Genomic DNA, 18,482 nt, shown 5'->3' with positions numbered 1-18,482 from the left:
AGCACTTGAGCAAGCTGACCTAAAACTAGCTGTGGTGTGGTGAGAGAACTAGAAGCAGTTGCAACCTAGGTAATAGTTAGAATTTCTCAGTACTACTTTCAGGTAGTGCTAGAGCTCATTTCTCTCACTGTCCTGGCTTCCAGGTCTTACGTGCTTCTTTTGTTTTCTACAGGGGCTTTTTCTCATACTAGCTAGTGCACTTCCCTGCTTCTTACAGTGTGGTGTTGCTTAGGGCTGACCAACTTCAAGCTCTTTTCTTTCGCTTCTTAGTTTCATGGAGGAAGTGTTTGAGAGCTTACTGGCTCCCTTTTCATGGAAACAGAAAGGCATCAATAAAGAAGAAATAATATAGGAATGCTGGTGTGCTTCTTGCCCCTTAAAATCTTCGGATCATGTGACTTTAAAAGTGAATGGGGCAGATGCAACCTAAAATATGAATGTACATGTGGTAACTTAAAAATGCTTCTTTCTAACAATGAAATTTGGTAATGTGCACTGGGTGTTTACATCTAGTAAGCTGAGGCAGATCTTTTATTTTTGTGTTTAAAACAGAGTTTTAGGTTTACTTTCAAGAGTATGTTCTGGTTTGAGCAGCTTCAACTTTTTTCTTCCCACCACCTGAAAATTTGGATTATAAACTGTCTTATCTTAAAATTAGTTTTAAACTTTGGCTTTATAGCATCAGATCAGCTCTGTCTGGACAAGGCATGATAATGTAGTCTCTGAGTGTTTTAGAGGAAAGCCATGGTAGCGTTGTCATACTTAACAGGGCTTACTTGCCAAATTGTTTTTAAGAAGTGCTTAGTATTTTGTAGTAACTATTGGTGTCTGTCCAGTGTCACACAGTGTAGGGCATTGTCTGCTGTTCTTTTTTGTGGATGGTATAATGCCTTTAAATATTTAATCCTTTGATGTCTAAGTAAATAGCAAAACTTACTTTATGCAACAATATGTTCTGCATTAATTACAAATGTTTCCCTCGAGGAAGGGCTAGCCTGTGAATATTTCATCCTGTTACAAGGGAGCTAAGTCCTAGTAATTTCAGATACACAGCATTACTCTAAGACCAATTCAGCCATTTACTGTTGTTTGACTTCAAATGATTAAACACATGAAGTCTTCAAGTATACACCTTCATAGCAGTGACTTGTTGCAGCTTAGTTGATTCAGGCATGTATCTTCCACTTTTTTGAGTGAGGAAATCTTAGAAATTATCTAAAATGCTGTATCTCTGAGGAGCTGCTCAACTTCTCTGTAGTGTCCTTTTTGTTCCCTGACTCCTAAAATAATCTTAAGAGATTTCTCCTCTGACAAAATGTAAATACACAAGTGTTTGTGGGAATTAAATTAGTTCTTACTGATTAAATTTCTAAAAGCTATTTTATGTAATGAAATAACAATGGATCATAAACATGAAAGTAGTCATTCTCCTAGTAATTATGTGAAGGTGTTACCAAACTGTTAAACTCAGTAATTGGGATGGTATGATGCTGTGGTAAATATTGTCTCTGAAATTAGATTAATAGTGTAGCTGAAGTAGCCATTGTAATCCACTACTGCAGTAGTAGATGTTTGAAGTCTCTGTTAAAGATACCTTCATATAAAGACAGGAGCATGAAGCTGTCAGTAAAAAATACTTTGGTGTAACTAATAAGACTGAACTGTGGGGCTGTTAATTGTGCTGCTATGAAGGGGCAGCTTAGAAAAAAACATAGGCTGTTTCCTTGACGTTTCAAAAGAGGTGGTGAGGTTGTCTGGCAGCTGCAGACTAGTAAAATGACAGAATTGCAAAGGACAGGCAATAGACTAATGGTAAGAGTCAGTAAGACTTCCATAAGGGAAAATCATGTTTTACATTTGTTAGTGATTTGAAGGAGTATGATTTGGAGAAGACTTTATCCCAAATAAATATTCCTGATTTAATTTTTAAAAAGGAGTTTGTAAATGTCATAGTGAAAAGCCCCATAAAACAGGCTTCCATGGAATGGTCCTGGTTGTTTATTCACCCTGGACTTTTCTTAAGGGAAGTTCCTGTATGAATAAATGATAACTTTTCAGAGTTAGGTCCCATTGTGTTTGGTTCTGGAACTTTTTCTTAATTGCCTGTGGTGATAGTGAACAGAACAAGCGATGAATAGAAGGAACAGTTCAGTCATACTGAGCTATTAACGGCACAAGAAGTGAAGACCGTCTGAAAATGCACAGAATTATGACATGGTTTTGGAGTAAGTTGAATCATAGTAAATTAAGTTGTTTGTAGATTAATATTAGACTTGGAAATCATACTTTAATGTAGACCTTATATGGGCTGTGAGCTGGATTGCCTGTAAGATTTAGGGATTTTTGAGGTTCTGTTAAAGCAATTCCCTTGTACTGTAGTTGAAAGCTGGTCAATCCTAGGAAAAGAAAAATGCTGTTGCGCTGCTACTCAAGCACTTTGCAAGCCTACATTTGCAATGCTGTGTCTGCTGCTGTTTCCCCCTGGTCCTGCCCCACTGTCTCCCCAGCCTCCTCAAAAGGATAATGGAGGTAGGAAATTGCTGTCTTGAAGGAGAAAGAACTTAATAGAAGATTCTGAAATTATCAACCATCTGGAGAAGTGAAGTAGGGACTTGCCTGTTGTCAAGCTATCATGCCTAGTTTTCATTTTGGTAGGAAGGTAGCTGCAAAGTAGCAGGGTCCAAACAAACATTTCTTAACTAAAAGGTAGTGGAACACTGTGGATTTGTTGCAAGATGTAGTAGTTATGAAAAGTTTTAGGCACTCCAGGTTGTGTGTCATGGGTAAGTCCTATTTTTTGTGTGTGTGAGAAAGGTAATGTACCCTTTGGCTCAGAGGATTGTCGAGGCACAAATAACTGGAGGCTGAGAATCTTTTGGAGAGAAATGTAATAATGCTTGTCTTCTTTGTAAGCCTTGTCCTATGCATCTGCCTCTTGCATCTTACCTCTGGTGGCCTGTACCAGGTGTGTCTGGTTTCTATAGCCTGATCTATTACAATTCATGCAACCTTTTTATTAGAATCACTGTGAAATCTTCTGTGGATTGTTGAGATGAAATTAGCATTTTTAGGCATCAGTAATTGCCTTGAACTTGCTTTAAAATGTTTAAATAAAAGCATAACTTTTTTAAAGCCTGAGATTTATACGTGTGTGTTTATCAGGTCTCAAAAACAGTTCTGAAGTTGATAGTTTAATTAGCTTAACTGCTCACAGATGCAGTTCCGCTAGCTTGTGGAGCACCTGCTTGGTCTCAGATCTTCCTAGGCAAATTGCAGTTTCATCCCAGGAGATGTGGCAGAGTGGTCTCTTCAGTACTTCTACACAAAGTGTGGATTCAAAACTAGTTGAAAATGTATGATGGGGCTATGAGTTGTCTAATTTCTGCTGTTGCTGTTACAATTTCTGCTTTGTGCAGGCATATACAGGTTCATACACAGTAGAGAACTTACACAAATAGTGAGGAAGTTACAGCTGCTAAGTACTTGTAAGCAAGAGTTCTTTCTACTGCACATTCTCTTGTTTCTGCCTCTTCAAAGCAAAGGATATTGTAGGGATTGAAGTTGTATTGGGCATGTGTGCACAGTGCAGAATTAGACAAGGTCTTAGTTAAAGGCAAGCTTTTTAATAACAAGCTTCCCCCTTTAAAAGAGGCATTCCTGCCTGAAATCTAAGGTACTTAAATTCATTTTATCAACTGTTCTGAGAAATATAGGTTGTATTTTAAATGGAGATGCAGTAAAGTAAGGAAGACTTTTGAAAAAGTCCAAGTGTTAAATGCCAGTTAGGAATACCAGCAGTATGTTGGTGTTCCTTTATTGTCCTTGTCTGGTTTTGGTTAGAAAGTATATTAATAATCTGAAAAGCCTCTAAATATTTGTCACATAGCTCCTGGAAGAGTTGCTGCTTGGAATCACAGTCAGTGATAACTTTGAGGGTTTTTTGTTACAGAACTTGGTCACCATTGTGGCTTGGACAGATACCCTGCACACTGACTGCCAGCGTTCTTGCTGTAGGGCTTGGTTGGTAAGCGTTGTCTTTTTCTAGGCTCTCATGTTCCACATTTAGCCCTTGGATTCCTTCTACATCTGGTTCCCCCCTGTCAGTGCTACACAGCAGACATAGTTTAAAAAAACTGAAGATGTAATAAGCACTGAGAATCTAAGATGAAAATCTTGTTTAGATTAATTCTAGGTGTTAAAGTTTTGTCAAGAGGTGAGAGGTCTGCAGGCAGGATTATATGGAAGTACAGTCGCAGGGAACACTACAACTTAAATTATGTTCTTCTAATAAAGCTTGAAGCCAGTTTTTTTAGCTACTTTGCTGAAATGCTTATTACTGGTTGTTCTGATGGTCCAGCATGTTTCTGGCAGGGCTGCACATTCATGTGCAGACCTGTATTAATAGGATGTGGGCTGCACAGGTGGGATCTGAGAATAGTGTTAAATTGCTGGCAGTAGTCTGAATTTAGTGTTTAATGAAATGTTGTCAAGAGATGGCAAAACCAACTTCCAAATTGCAGTATTGTTCTTTAAGAAAATTGTTTATGCTCAGTGTGAGACTGCTCAGTGTGTCTCATTCAGATTGGACTTACTAGCTATGGCTTTGTTACAGCCACATACCCCCTTAAACAACTTAAAACTATTATTAGAAGAGTTAAGTTGATCAATACAGACTAGTTGCTGTGCTTAACACTGTTACTTGGTTTGATGTGATACCTCCCCTTATTCTTTGAATGTAATACATTTTATTTGTCTTCCATATGAAAATGGTTTATGAAACAACATTGTGTGACTTCAGTACACTTGGAGGCACTAGGGACAGGGTCTGAGGGAGGGAACTGGCTGCTGCAACTGCAGTCTCTGAGTAAGTAGTTGAGGTTCTTTTTTCTTAAGACAGGACTGTTAGTGTCTGGGGGCCATAATGAGATTCTTTAGCCATAAAATTGCCAGTCTGTGTATTAAACTCTATTTTCAGTGTGTGAAAAATGTAGCTATTCTCTCAATACAAGACCTTTTTTGAGTGGCAAATGCTTTAAGGAGGTAGTCTGTAAAAGTATCCCTTTACTAACCTGATGTTGCAAATACTTGAACATACTTGTGATTGATTAGTGATACATGAAATAACACTGTTTTATAAATAATGTTAACCATTCAAATCCCTGATTCTGTTGATATTTAGTAGCAGAAAGGGGTTTTATCTGTTTAAAAAATGATAGCATGACACAAGAAAAATAAATTAGAATTTGTGAATGGCAGTTCTGTAAGTAGAAGTAGCAAGGTACTGTGATATAGGATTAGTCTATGCTTGCTCTTTGCTGTAGCCTTGTTACCGGTATTTTTAACCTTTACAGTTATAGTAACTTCTAGATGCTGTGCCTATTTGACCTATGTAGAGGCACCTGATACCTATCTGAACGTGCAGAAAATGTCTAGCTTAATTGTATGGCAAAATATACAAGTAGATTATATCTTTGAGTTAATGCTGAAAAAGGGAATAAGCCAGTATGAGATGTTTGCCAGAGAAGGTAACATCCTTCCTGGAACATCTGGTAGCAGAAGTCTGGGTAATACTTTGGCCTCGCCAAAATCTTCCTTTGAGGTTTCAAGCATGTAGAGATTAGTGATTTGGCTTTAGTTTTAGCAGGAAATTATTGCTATAAAAGGGTGATGGGGAGCCTCACAGAGCAACAGATAAGGCCATTTAAAAAAAAAAAAAAAAACACAAAAACAAAACACAACAAACCAAAAAACCAACCCAGCGTATTAGCTTGAGCTTTTAATATACTAAAGACTTAACGCGATGGGACCAGATGATCCTTCAAGTCCCTTCCAAACTGGCATTCTGTGATCTATGACCTACTAATTAAGGCATTTCAGCGATATTTATCTTGATTAGTACGAAACCTGAGAATACATACTGAGACATCAAATTTCTCAACTATGACACTTCCATCTGTACTACGAAATGAGATGGTATATGGCATTGAACTCTTGTCTCCTGTAAACAAGATACAGGTGAAGCATGGTGTAATCATTCCATGTTTGGACACACAAGTTTAAGAGCTGTCTGTCTGGCTTGAAACTAGCAGGTGGCCAAGAACTGCTGTGGCTTGTGTCTAGTTTTGAGCTAACCTGTTCATATGCAAGTAGAAATATGCTGGTGGTCTCTCTGCAAGCCAGACAACTGTGAACATTTAATTTCTGCTTCTCTCTCAGTAGAGAGCATCACCTTCCCTCTTCCATCCATCTGTTGCCCTTTGGAAAATCTGATCTTGTTTGTTGTCCAAAAATCTCAAATTTGTCTATAATAATCTAAGTTCAGTTCTTACTCCAGTCCTAAGACTGAACTCTATAGGATAAAAATGTCAGAACAAAGATAATACATAGGACTTCAAGTAGTTAATCTATTTTAAGGTCACACTTGACTCAAATAGCTTCTGTTCTGTGCTTAAGTATTGCTGTGGATTTGGGGTTTCACTTAACATTGCAAGAGTTGTAGAATTGTGGATGAATGTTGACTGCTCTGTTATCCTTGCTAAATTTATTCAGGCATGCCTAAAAAAATACTTGGAGCATTGCTGGTATTTTCTTATGATTCTTTAAAAACAATATTATGCATTTTATGTTAAGGAAGAAAAAACAGTTGAATGGAAGAGTTAGACCTTCCCCAAGAGGGGACTCCCAAGTTTTCCTGCAACCTGGCTATTTCAGATGAAAATGTGGAAGCTGATTGTCAGTTTAAAACTCTCCAAGCCTTTTTGTTGCTGTTGTTTAAAAGTTAATTTACGTAACTATTTGCCTCTAATGGGAACTCCCTAGCCATACTGCCAGAAGTCAGCCAGGCAGAGCAACCTGATCTGATGTCAAGGTTAGTTCCCCTTTGTTTTGAGGGGTGATTTAGGTGATGTCCAAAGGTTACTGCTGACCGAAACTATTCCATTATTTGGTCTCCACTTAATCATGGTTAACTGCAGGTGTCTTGAGTTTCAGGCGGCAAAGATTTAAAAACTGTCTGCAGTTAAGGCCTTTCCCACAAACTGGAGGAGGACCTTTGTTTTGGCACCTCAACCAATTACTCAGGCGTGAGCCAATGCATGTTTCTGTATTGCTTGTACCCTGGGAAGCAATCTGATGATGTGTTATGACTGCAAAGGAGTTGCTACACTCTACCTCTCTCCTGGAAGATTAATGGAGTGGGAGTGCTCTATGAGAGACAGTTAAAGTACTCAAGCACGTAACTGAAGTGACACAGTTTCTCCTGAGGATAGCTGTCTAAGTTACAGCAGGACAATGCACCTTATTAACTGAATATGGTGCCAAGTTAAGCCTTGTTTGTTTGGATTTTTTTTCTTCAAGTTAAGAAGCTAAATGACCTTAAATCATTTTCATACGTACTGATACAGGCATGCCTTTAACTGGCTTAAGTAAATCTATTTTAAAGTGGTCAACTGTCTTGTATTCAGTAATCAAATTACTAAGACCTTACTGACTTAGTAACATCAGGTAATATCTTTTGACAGAAGAAAAGGGATTCAGGTTCATATATATGGTTTTTTCCTTGTGTTCTCACAGTTGAGCTGCATTTGTTGCTAGTTTACCCTAGTGATTAGGTAAATGGTACCCTAGATAAATCTAAGAGTAGCCCTTAGCTGTACTATTCCAGCTGGAAATTGGATTTTTTAATTATTTTTTTTAATACCCAGGTACATTCTCCCTGGATATCTGTATGTAGATTTTTGAGGTTACAATAGGTCTATCCTACTTCATGGTTCCTTCCTCACAAAAGTCTACACCAGCAACAAGGAGAGTCTTCTGTCTGAGATTTCTTAGTCAGGGAGGTCACTAAGCCAGGGAAATGGGATATTGAAAGCAGTGTATCAGCTCTTTAAGGCTAACTCTTCTCAAAAGTTCTCCTGAGTCAAGATTTGTAATTTGGCTCTCTATTTTAAAAATTTCTGGATCAAAGTAGATATTCTTACTTGCCTATCCTATTTGTTTTGAAAAGGAATTACTAGATTTTTATAAAAGGAGACAGTGAGGCATTGGCTGTATGTAAAATGAAGGCAGATACCATTCTGAATGCTGTAAAAAGGCAATATAATATGAATACTCATATTCAGCTAGAGCTTCTTGATGGTCTTATTTCCAGACCTTACTGAAAGAACTACTGCATTTGTGATAATGTGTTAAGGTACTCTTTTTGTAAATGCATTTCAGTGATCATATTTCACCTTTTTTTTCCAGAAATGTTATGAACAAAAACAGTACAAAAATGGACTCAAGTTCTGCAAGATGATCCTCTCTAATCCAAAATTCGCTGAGCATGGAGGTAACTGCAGACTCAACATTTTTTTCTCTCCTATAGTGAGCTTAACTGTGTAATAAGTCTATTCTATACTAATGGGAATGAAAAGAGCCTGTTGCTAAATATAATTCTATTCTTAGAACTTAATAATTACTGGATTTTCAGTCTTTGTTCATTCAGACCCAAGATTCCCCTCTAGCTCAGTCAAATGCTCCTGTGTGGTGAGATGAAGACCAAAATATATGGTGGAAGCACACTTCAGTGAAGCTTCCAAATATGTTGCCTTTCTAGGTTTCTGGGTCAGAATGCTAGTGTGGGTTTTTATTACATTCCTATTTAATAGCAAGCCCAGCTTTTTTTTTTTTACCATTACATGAGTGTATTCTCCCAATGAATTAGAAATCTTTCCCCACCCCCCCTCCCCGAGTTCATACTGTTAAGAAGGAGCGAATTTAAGTGTAAAACTGGCCCTGCTAAGACTTGGATCTAGGAACAGAATCCTGTTCTGATAAATACTTCAGAAAACAGGGCAGCACTTCTGTTTAACTCCGTCTGAACTTAATCCTCAATAAGGTGCTCTGTAGTGTTACTGTATTGCAGAGTTCCTATTGCATGGTTCAGCCAATATTTCCTTCTGATACAGTGAATTTTTCTTGTCTGTCTGCAACCTAATACTGAGTGTGTATGTACGGTGTCAGTAAAAGTGTTTCCCTGTTTGACATTGGCAAAATATTAACCCAATCCTTTTTGTGCTTCCATCAGTGTCTGCTGTTTCTTCATCTTCATTACTTCCTTAGAGATAAAAGTACAGTTTCCTTGTTGCTCCAAAGATAGAGTGGCTTGTCCAGCTCTGACCTAATGCATTTGTCTCTACCAGCACTTGTGTTTTTATAAGATCTCTGTATACATCTGTCTCTTGTGCTCTTGCTGCCTCTTAAACTTTTCCAGGACAACTAGCTGCTTTGGCAGTCCACATACTACTTTGGGCTCTGAGCCACTAATGGCTTTGAAGCTTGGGAGCAAAGCCTGAAATGAACAGCTGAAGCAGAACTAAGCCAATGAAATGGTCTGATGGGAAGCTGCACTGTTGTCACACTTAGCTTCAGAGACAAGGAACTTGAAAAATTTAGTGAGAAGGTGGCAAACGGATGGATCGCTGTGGCTGGACAGCAATCTCCCTGGTGTGGGGAAGGTAGGACTAGGTTGTCCTGCTTCCCACAGTGTGGATATTCTTTTTCAGGCTTCCTGATATTATTGGGCAGGTATTGTAGCTTTCTCTGTTCTGACAGTGTGGATGTAGGACAGTTTAAAAATAAATAAAACTCCTGGCTCATTTTGGGTCATCATTCACTTCAGGTGTACTTTTACAGAAAACTATGTTAAGCGGGTCTATCAATGAAATGTTTAACTGCTGTTATGGCTGACCTTGAGATGATGGGCTGTTGCCATTAATACTGGGGGAAAGGTTGCAGCTGGAGGAAAATGAGAGTACTATGATGAAAATGTGAATAATCTTCTGGCAGGGACCAAAACTAAGTGGTCTCTTTTTTTTTTTTAGCAAAAAAACATGAAATATGAATCTGGAACAGCTCTCAGGCATAACGCATGTATTAGATGCAACTTGTTTTGCACAGTGTTACTTGAAGAATGAGGGAAGCAGGGGAGCAGTAGTCATACCAATGTATTATTTGGAATCTTATGACTCTCAGAATGTTCATTAAAATGCTGCTACTTTGAGAAGGTCTTTTACCCCCAAAATACTGTAGCAGAAAATAGTCTTCTCAACTAATGCTTTGTAAGCAACCTGTAATAGTGGAGCTGTGACAGAAGTCTGTTTCTTCTGGTATGCCACAACCTAATTATTTATTTTTCCTGACCTGCCTGCCTGGAACTTTTAACACACACTGAGAAGCTCTCAGAACTTGCTTTAGCTTATTGATATGTATAACTGGCTTTAAGGAAGTTCTTTTTTGTATTAATAAAGTGCACGTTGTCTTTGTTCATCACATCTGTATGATGCTCTGCAGTGATCTTTTAAAGACCAATCTAAAGAAAGGAAATGCTTCCATATAACAGTCTTCAGCTGTGCTAGGCTGCTATCCTGATCTAAATTTATCATATAACGGGGAACTTCACTGTGTAACAACTTCAAAGGATGTCTGCACTATGAAGTTAGTGTATGGGAAGTCAAAAACAGTGTATGGTATTTCTTACAGAGACGCTCGCAATGAAGGGACTGACCTTGAACTGCCTTGGGAAGAAGGAAGAAGCATACGAATTTGTTCGTAAAGGACTTCGTAATGATGTAAAGAGTCATGTCTGTATCCTTTGTAATGCAAAACCTGATCTTTTTGCTATGAGTTCTCACTTCTGCATGTATGATCAATACTTACTTTTTAAGTACATAATGTGGTCTGTATAAAAAAAGCCTGAAGTAGGGTGTGTACAGTGAATATTAGTCGTTAAATACTTGAAATAAGGTTTTATTTTCTTAAATTTTGCAGAATCTTTAAGAAAAATGCCTTTTACATTTATCTCATAGGAAAGGCCATCTATGATGCCTACTTTCTGCAGAAAATAAGTATCATAGAATGGCAAGGTTTGGAAGGGACCTTACAAATCATCTAGATCCAACCCCCTTGAATGGGCGGGGACACCTCCTACTAGATCAGGTTGTTCAGAGCCCCATCCAACCTGGCCTTGAACACTTCCAGGGGTGAGGCTTCCACAATCTCCCTGGGCAATCTGTTCCAATGTCTCACCGCTGTCGCACAAAAGAATGTCAGATGTCTAACCTAAATCTCCCCTCTTCCAGTTTTGGTCCATTACCCCTTGTCCTCTTATTACAAGCCCTTGTAAAAAGTCCCTCCCCAGCCTTCCTGTAGGCCCCTTCAGGTACAGGAAGGGTGCTATAGGGCTTCCCCAATGGAGCCTTCTTTTCTCCAGGTTGAACAACTCCAGTTCCCTCAGTCTGTCTTCATAGGAGAGGTGCTTCAGCCCTCAGATCATCTTCATGGCCCTCCTCTGGACTTGCTCCAACAGCTTCTTGTCTTTCTTATGTTGGGTGCTCCAGAACTGGATGCAGTAGTCCAGGTAGGGTCTCATGGAAGCAGAGTAGAGGGGTAGAATCACCTTCCTTGACCTGCTGGCCACACTTCTTTTGATGCAGCCCAGGACAAGGTTGGCTTTTGGGGCTGCAGGCGCACACTGCTGACTCATGTTGAGCTTCTCATCCACCATCACCCCCAAGTCCTTCTCATCAGGGCACTTACCAATCCATTCTCCACCCAGCCTGTATTCGTGCTTGGAATTGCCCCTACTCAATTGCAGAACCTTGCACTTGACCATGTTGAACTTCATCAGTTTGCACAAGCCCACCCTTCAAGCCTGTCATGATCCCTCTGGATGGCATTCCTTCCTTCCAGCATGTTGACCTCACCACACAGTTTGTTATGGCTTGCAAAATCTGGCCTTTCTTAAAGTCTTCTTCTCTTTTAAAAAGGTATAAGAAATTCTGTCTAGACTTGCTCTGAAAATACCTGTTTTGCCACTAAATTTTGGATCTATGTCTTCTGGCTTAATGACTACTAGTCTTTTCTCAGCTTATCTTCCGAAAGCTTAAACCTGTGGAGATTACCCTAGAGCTACCCTAGAGTTTCAGTAGCTGTCTTCTGTTCAGGCCACGGGTAGGAGGCTACTTCAGATTGGCACAGAATGTCTTGCTTGGTTTTTTAAGCATTTATGTTGTGTTAAGGGACAAATTTCTCATGAAATATTTAAAATGTTAACATGAAAAAAATTATCTTCCTTTAGTATCACAGGAAACACTTTCCCATGGCCATGTAGTTAAGTCAAAGGTGTTGCTATTTAGACCATTCTTATGTTAAAGGTCCAAAGAGCTTGAGGTTGGGGGAAAAAACCTGAGTGTGTGGAGGTTATCAGTTACTAGATGCATGCCATAGAACAATCAAAGATAATATATCTTCTTGATCTTAAAAGCTGAACAGCTTAATCTGTGTAAGAAGCCTTGCATTTTAAATCAGAGACCAATAGAATTTTGGTGAATTAGTGGAGAGTTTTGGAGGACTGATTCCTAAGCAAATTTCCAGAGTTAGATTTTCCAGCATCACTGATTCTTCTCTGCAATTCATGTTGGCTCTTAAAACTGTCTAAGTGATTTCCTTACAAATTCTGGAGGCATCTGTGCTTTTTCAGATTAATTTTGGAGGCATGCATGTTTTCAAAGGGACCACTTCCTGGAGAAGTTTAAAATAATGGAATTTTTTTTTTCTGGTTATGAGTTATAGTGGATTTTTATCACAGTTTTACTGACTTGTTAAGACAACTGCAAGGATTTTTTGTTTTCTGAATTCAGAGAAAGTGTAATCATATGAATCCTGTTAGGCACAAGTGCTCATGTTTGTTTGGGGTTTTTTTGGTTGTTTTGGTTTTTTTTAAAGCTGCATCCATAGAATGATCTCTGACAAAGCAAGAGATTCCAACTTCTGGCACTCAAGTGTGTTGTTACAGTTCCACAGAGAATCCCCTAGAGTCATCTGTCTAGGCAGAATTACTTCCCTAGAGAGCACAAGCAAGCTGATACTGAATAAATTCCAGACTAGGCATCAGGTTTATTCAGAGTACTTCAAGTTGTCATCTCTTGGTAAATTATAAAGAAGTAGCAAACTTCTGTTATTGTTACCACACTTTAAGAGCCCCTGATGTGCTATGATAAAGTCATTACCTCAGTATTGGAGTCTTTCCTGATGGTGGGGCTCCTGTGCATGAGAAGAGTCAAGACTAGGCAAATACATATTCTAGTCCATGAGAGGCTGAGATCTGAGGCTGAACTGTTAGTAGTGGTTCCTTCTACATACTTTGGAAAGGCTTGTGGCAAGACATGAAGTTCTGATGAAAGCTTGAAAGCCTGTTGATCCTTAGCACTACCTAAGCAGAGCTTGGGAGGTTCTCTGAAATAATGTTTACAGTTCCTGCTTTTTTTATGCAGACTTAGTGCCTGACATTTGGTATAAAGGGAGCACGAGTGGCAGCCATTAAAGTCACCTCAATCCAGGAGCTGATTTTGAGTAGGTGCAGTACATCTGTGTTGTTTTCTGTGGTAACATTTGAAGGTGGTTTTGATGAATTGTCATCTGTGCTTTTTAGAAAGCAGCTGGTAGAGTGTGCTTGAAGTATAGCTAGTCACTTCAGTGCACTGACTTGTTCAAGGAGGTGTAGAAAATTTTAAAAAAACAAACCAAACATCAAACAGAAGTTTTCTGGTCAAACTACAAATGAATTGACACATTTTTTGCTATAACTGTAATGAGCTGATCAGAGACCTATGCTGTTTCAAGGAAAAATTTCATATATTGGCATGTTTTACTGAGAATGCTGCAGGAACCCATGCAAGACTGCCCAGAGCTGTCTACCATAACAAATTGGTGACACACTGCTTTATTAATAGGCTTCTATCAGCTGTTAAAATTTCTTATTCTCAGTCTTGACTACTCTACACACTTATTTCTGAATAGGTTTATGCTTTTCATGACTTGACTGCTGTGCAAAGAATTATTCAAGAAATACTAAGCCAGATTACCAATTGAATTCAGGAGTGGTAATGATGCCTGACAGACTAAGATGGTGCTTTCAGTAATTTAAGTACATTGTTAAAGTGCTCATAAATTCTTTTAGACAGAATTGTCTTTCTCTAGGTGAGAATCTAAATCAATAGTCCTGAGGCAGGTATATGAAGATGCTACATCTCACTTTGATCTGAGTCCTGGATACTTGAACTCAAATAGGCAAGGCAGGATTTATAGAAAGAAGTAGCAGTATTAGACCAACTGCTGAAACTGTATCTAAAATGTTGCCCCGTTCCCATTTTTCACCACAGCAATAGCAGCTCTCCTAGCAGTCTCAAAGATGCATATGGACTCTTTTTTTGCTTCAGCTGTTTGAAGTTGATTTGGTGTTCCTGTAGAAATGAAAAACTGGGTTTCTTGTTTCTGTATGAGAAGTTTCCTTCAGGCTATTAGTTCTCACAAGTCTTTTCATTGGAGTCTTACATCTTTTATTCTTGATAATTACAAACTTGTTTTATATCTTCATATCTAGAACTCACTTCAGGACATGAGTCTTTCTAAGAAAGAGAGAACTTACAGTTTCTTTAATTTGACCACATTAACCCACTGAATTTGTGCTTTCTCAACTATTTGAGATGCCAAGTGTAGAAATTACTTTATCTTTGGAGGGGACAGTTGCATCTGTTTCAGTTCAGTAGCATTAGAGCTCTTAAATACTTTGGTAATTAGCACTTCCAAGTTATTTAAACCATCTTAATTGAAATCAGGTGAAGGAGATGCATATACCTATCCAAGATTGGTCTTGTTTTGTTGCTTCAGGGGCATGTGGGAGAGCCTCTTGAGAGGACTTCTGAGTCACTTCAGATTTGAAATTCAGAATAAGTTCAGATTTACTAATGTGGAAGACATTGCCTCAGTGAGCTATTAATAGCAAAATGTAGAGCATGTCAAGTAATCTTAGTAAGACTTTTTGAAGGTTGATCTAAGCACACACAGTGTAATGCATTGCTGTGACCTATGTTGGTTTCCTGCCTTGAATTCAGAATCTTTCTACAATAAAAAAGGATGCTTGTGGGAGAAAAGTCTATTGAAATGGCACACTACTGATGGAAATCTGAGCTGCTGAGAATGTGGCAAAGACTTTTGGTGCACAGTAATGCTAAGATTTCCTCTTGTCAATGAATAAAATGTAGCTCTGTGTTAATCCTTTGCTTTAAAATCTGGAGATTAATTGAGGTTACAGATAGGCAAATGAGGAAAAGTAAAACTTGTACAACAATTGTACTGTTAGAGGGAGACACTTCTAAGAGTAAGAATTTCTACTGTAATTCCAGTAGTATGTTTTAGACAATATATCTCTAGGGATAACTCTTTGGGTCTTGTGGAATTCGGATCGTTTAGTTTGTGTAACAATGTTTTGGGGGGTTACAAATGTGACTTAGAAGAAGATTTAAAAGTGGGACTAGTGGGTTTTTTTGAAGCATTTAATATTTTAGTATATGTCAGCAAAGTTTGGCTGCATTAATCAAACATAATTTATAAGGGTGTTGATCTTGTGAAAACTGTGAATGTATCTTCCTTAACGAGCATTAGGTTGGCACGTCTATGGCCTTTTGCAACGTTCTGATAAGAAATATGATGAAGCCATCAAGTGTTACCGGAACGCTCTCAAACTAGACAAAGATAATCTTCAGATCTTGAGAGATCTCTCCCTGTTGCAGATTCAGATGAGGGATTTAGAAGGATATAGAGTAAGTATCCCCTTTCACTTCCCATTTATTGCTGTTATCATTCTCCTGTTACTCTATTTCATTAAGACTTCTGTTGGTAGGAATTCTGTTGCTACTTGTTTTTGCTGATTCAAAAGTGTTTTAAGCTCTTTAGGAAAGCATGAAAATGTGTTTCAGCAGAGCTCTGTAAAATGTTGAGAACACAACTAGAAGTACAGTTGTTCTGTACAATTTGACTTGTGGATCATCTTGTAAAACTCTAGTTTTCAACTCATAACTGACTTTGGGATACGGTTGACTCAGGAGGGGGTTCTGAGTACTGCAGCCGAGTGAGGACCTTGTGCCTGTGCATGAGGATAGTGGGATGGGTTGCACTTTCAGTGATGGTGAGCTCATGCTTTCTAATGCAAACCCCTTTCTGAGATTTCTGAGCTTACCTTTGGAAATAATTGAAGGCCCTTAAGAGGTACTCTTGAAAATGACACCTTTTGTGTCCCAACAAATAACTTCTATGTGTTGTGCCATGACTCCTATATTTAGAATGTAGTCCCCAAATCCATGAGGTGGAAACATGCTGATTTTCCCCATGCTGTTAGATTTTTAAAAATTACCTAGTCCTTTTAAAGTTGTGGGGTTTTTTTGTTTGGTTTTTTTGTTTGTTTGTTTTTTAAATCTGAGCCATACTGGTGGCAAATCGTGATTAAGGTGTAATAACTCTTAATATCTGTTACTTTTAAGTTGCCTTTTTTCTTTTTAACTGAAGGAGACAAGATACCAGCTACTTCAGCTGCGCCCCACACAACGTGCTTCCTGGATTGGGTATGCCATTGCATACCACTTACTAAAAGATTATGATATGGCCTTAAAACTACTTGAAGAATTTAGGAAAACCCAACAGGTAAGGCTTCCTTTTCTGGAAAGAGAGCACTGTCTGCATGAGAGAGAATCTGAGGAATTAGTTCTTTTTAATTGGGAAGAACTAATTTGGAACTGGTTAAGAAGTATGAAGAAAATTGTTATTTGTGGAGCTTTCTGTTTTGAGCAAAAAGATTTCCAGGAGCTTAGCAGGTGATGCAAATCATACAGGAATACTTCTTACCCTTGCAGTAGGCTGTTGTGGATGTAAGGGTAGACTGAGGAGGAGTAACTGAGTAACTTAATGTTTGTGAGGCTTGTAACTGAAGAAAACCTGTGATGATCTTGTCTGTTTACAGTAGGTAAAACTTCAGAAAATACTGCTTAGTGCTGGATGTGCTTGTTTGCCCTTTCTCCTGCTGTAGCCTGGGTGCCGTTATATCTCTACAAAGAATGTGAAAAGAAACTTTATTCCATTGCTGTGCATACATCCATATATTATACACTTAAAGTCAGTGCTTGGTGTCACAGTAGCAGGAAGGCATAGTTGAAAATTCTTTGTGAAGATTGTGTTACTGAGCTTTGTTGGAGTAAATTAAATGGTACAATGCTAAGATCACTGAGTGTAACTTTTGTTAAGAAAGAGACCGTTCCCTTGTTCTGTTACTGGTAATGTAGAACTGTGAACAGAGTGGGTGTGTTGGTTATTGTGTAACCTGGAAAGAAAAAAACATGTTTGTTAGCATTCAACTTGGGAGGCATGCGGGAAGTATCATGTGCAGATAGTACCTGACCTATAGATTCTGTTTTGTTTAAAGCAACAATCTTGCATCCTTTCTGAGAACTACATTTGAGACCTTATACAGCCCAAATGGAACTAACTGTAAAAAAAGGAAATTGGTAATTGCCAGGAGGGACCAATATTTGTCTTGATATGTATTGTGGTCAAACAAAGGATGTTGCAAGCCAGGTATATATAGCTTGATGTTTTGAAAGAGCTGTAATGTGAGTGTTGGCTGAAAACAATAAATTTAAATTAAAATTGGGTCACGTTTTATGAGCATTTGACAGCTAAAAAGTCATAGTTCTGGAATGAGTCAGCAGAGCTCAAGCTGAGTTCAGTGTCAAAATGACTGTTTGTATTAAAAATTACTTACAATAGATGGAAAAACTGCAAATTAAGTGTAAGAAATTGAGGTTCTTCCAGGAAATAAGAGGGCTTAACAGTGGTATGGACCTCTTGGAGAGAATGGAAGTGATGCTGTTGATATTGTTGTCTTTTCTAAAAGGTTGTGTTTAAATTTGCTTCTTTGAGGGCAGTCATGGTGATGCTCTTTGGTCTAGTGTTTAAGCCAGATTTAAATACCATCTGTCATAGACGAACACATTAAATGAGTTGGGTCTGCTGTGCAAATGATCAGTCTTAAATTTCACTAAAGAAATCCTTAGATGATCTCAAGCTCTAATGCCATTTTTTAGTAAAAACTGGAAGTATTTGGGAAATTTCTGCGAGAAAATAGTTTGGACTTAAACAGTGAGCTGTTTAACTGTTACTTAGCACAAGATCAGTCACAGGCAAATGGTGAAAAAGATGGTTAAACATGAAAGGACAAATATGCTATAAATGTTGGACAACATGGGTTTATAGGAAATTAGTTGTCAAGCCTTTCCCCTTTTTTTTGAGATTAATAGAGACAGTCAAGTGATATATTGTGTTTTCTCAGCCAAAGCATTAGAAATTAGGACAACCACGTTAGTTTTATTTTTCTTCCAAACAGAAGAGTGCCTTGTACTTTGCTGTGCTAGCACCATGAGGAGTGGAAGCCCATGTAGAGCCCCAGCAACTGGAAAAGAGAATCAGTATGTTAGGTCCAGAACAGTCCAAGCAAACTCACAGCTCAATTTTGCCACATTTTAGCTCTTCCACATTTGGGGACTACTTTATTGTTTCTCTGGTCTGTGGATATTTAATGGTCCTGCACTTGAAATAGTTGAGTTCAGGATACT

The 18,482-nt window shown here is 38.4% G+C and overlaps 1 protein-coding gene across 4 annotated transcripts in view; it reads left to right on the top strand.

Moving 5' to 3' along the window:
• The window catches only part of NAA16 (N-alpha-acetyltransferase 16, NatA auxiliary subunit), a 68,693-nt gene that overhangs the window by 2,801 nt on the left and 47,410 nt on the right, over nucleotides 1–18,482 (top strand). For all 4 annotated transcript variants that reach the window (XM_051644126.1, XM_051644127.1, XM_051644128.1 and 1 more), the window contains exons 2-5: nucleotides 8,245–8,329; nucleotides 10,522–10,626; nucleotides 15,484–15,641; nucleotides 16,384–16,518. In XM_051644126.1, the coding sequence (XP_051500086.1) occupies nucleotides 8,245–8,329; nucleotides 10,522–10,626; nucleotides 15,484–15,641; nucleotides 16,384–16,518 (483 nt within the window). The remainder of the gene's footprint in view (nucleotides 1–8,244; nucleotides 8,330–10,521; nucleotides 10,627–15,483; nucleotides 15,642–16,383; nucleotides 16,519–18,482) is intronic.

The sequence above is a fragment of the Apus apus genome, chromosome 1 (assembly GCF_020740795.1).
Source record: "Apus apus isolate bApuApu2 chromosome 1, bApuApu2.pri.cur, whole genome shotgun sequence".
In the NCBI taxonomy this organism is placed as follows: Eukaryota; Metazoa; Chordata; class Aves; order Apodiformes; family Apodidae; genus Apus; species Apus apus.
The sequence above is the reverse complement of the archived record's forward strand: the minus strand, read 5'-3'. Positions and strand labels throughout refer to the sequence as shown.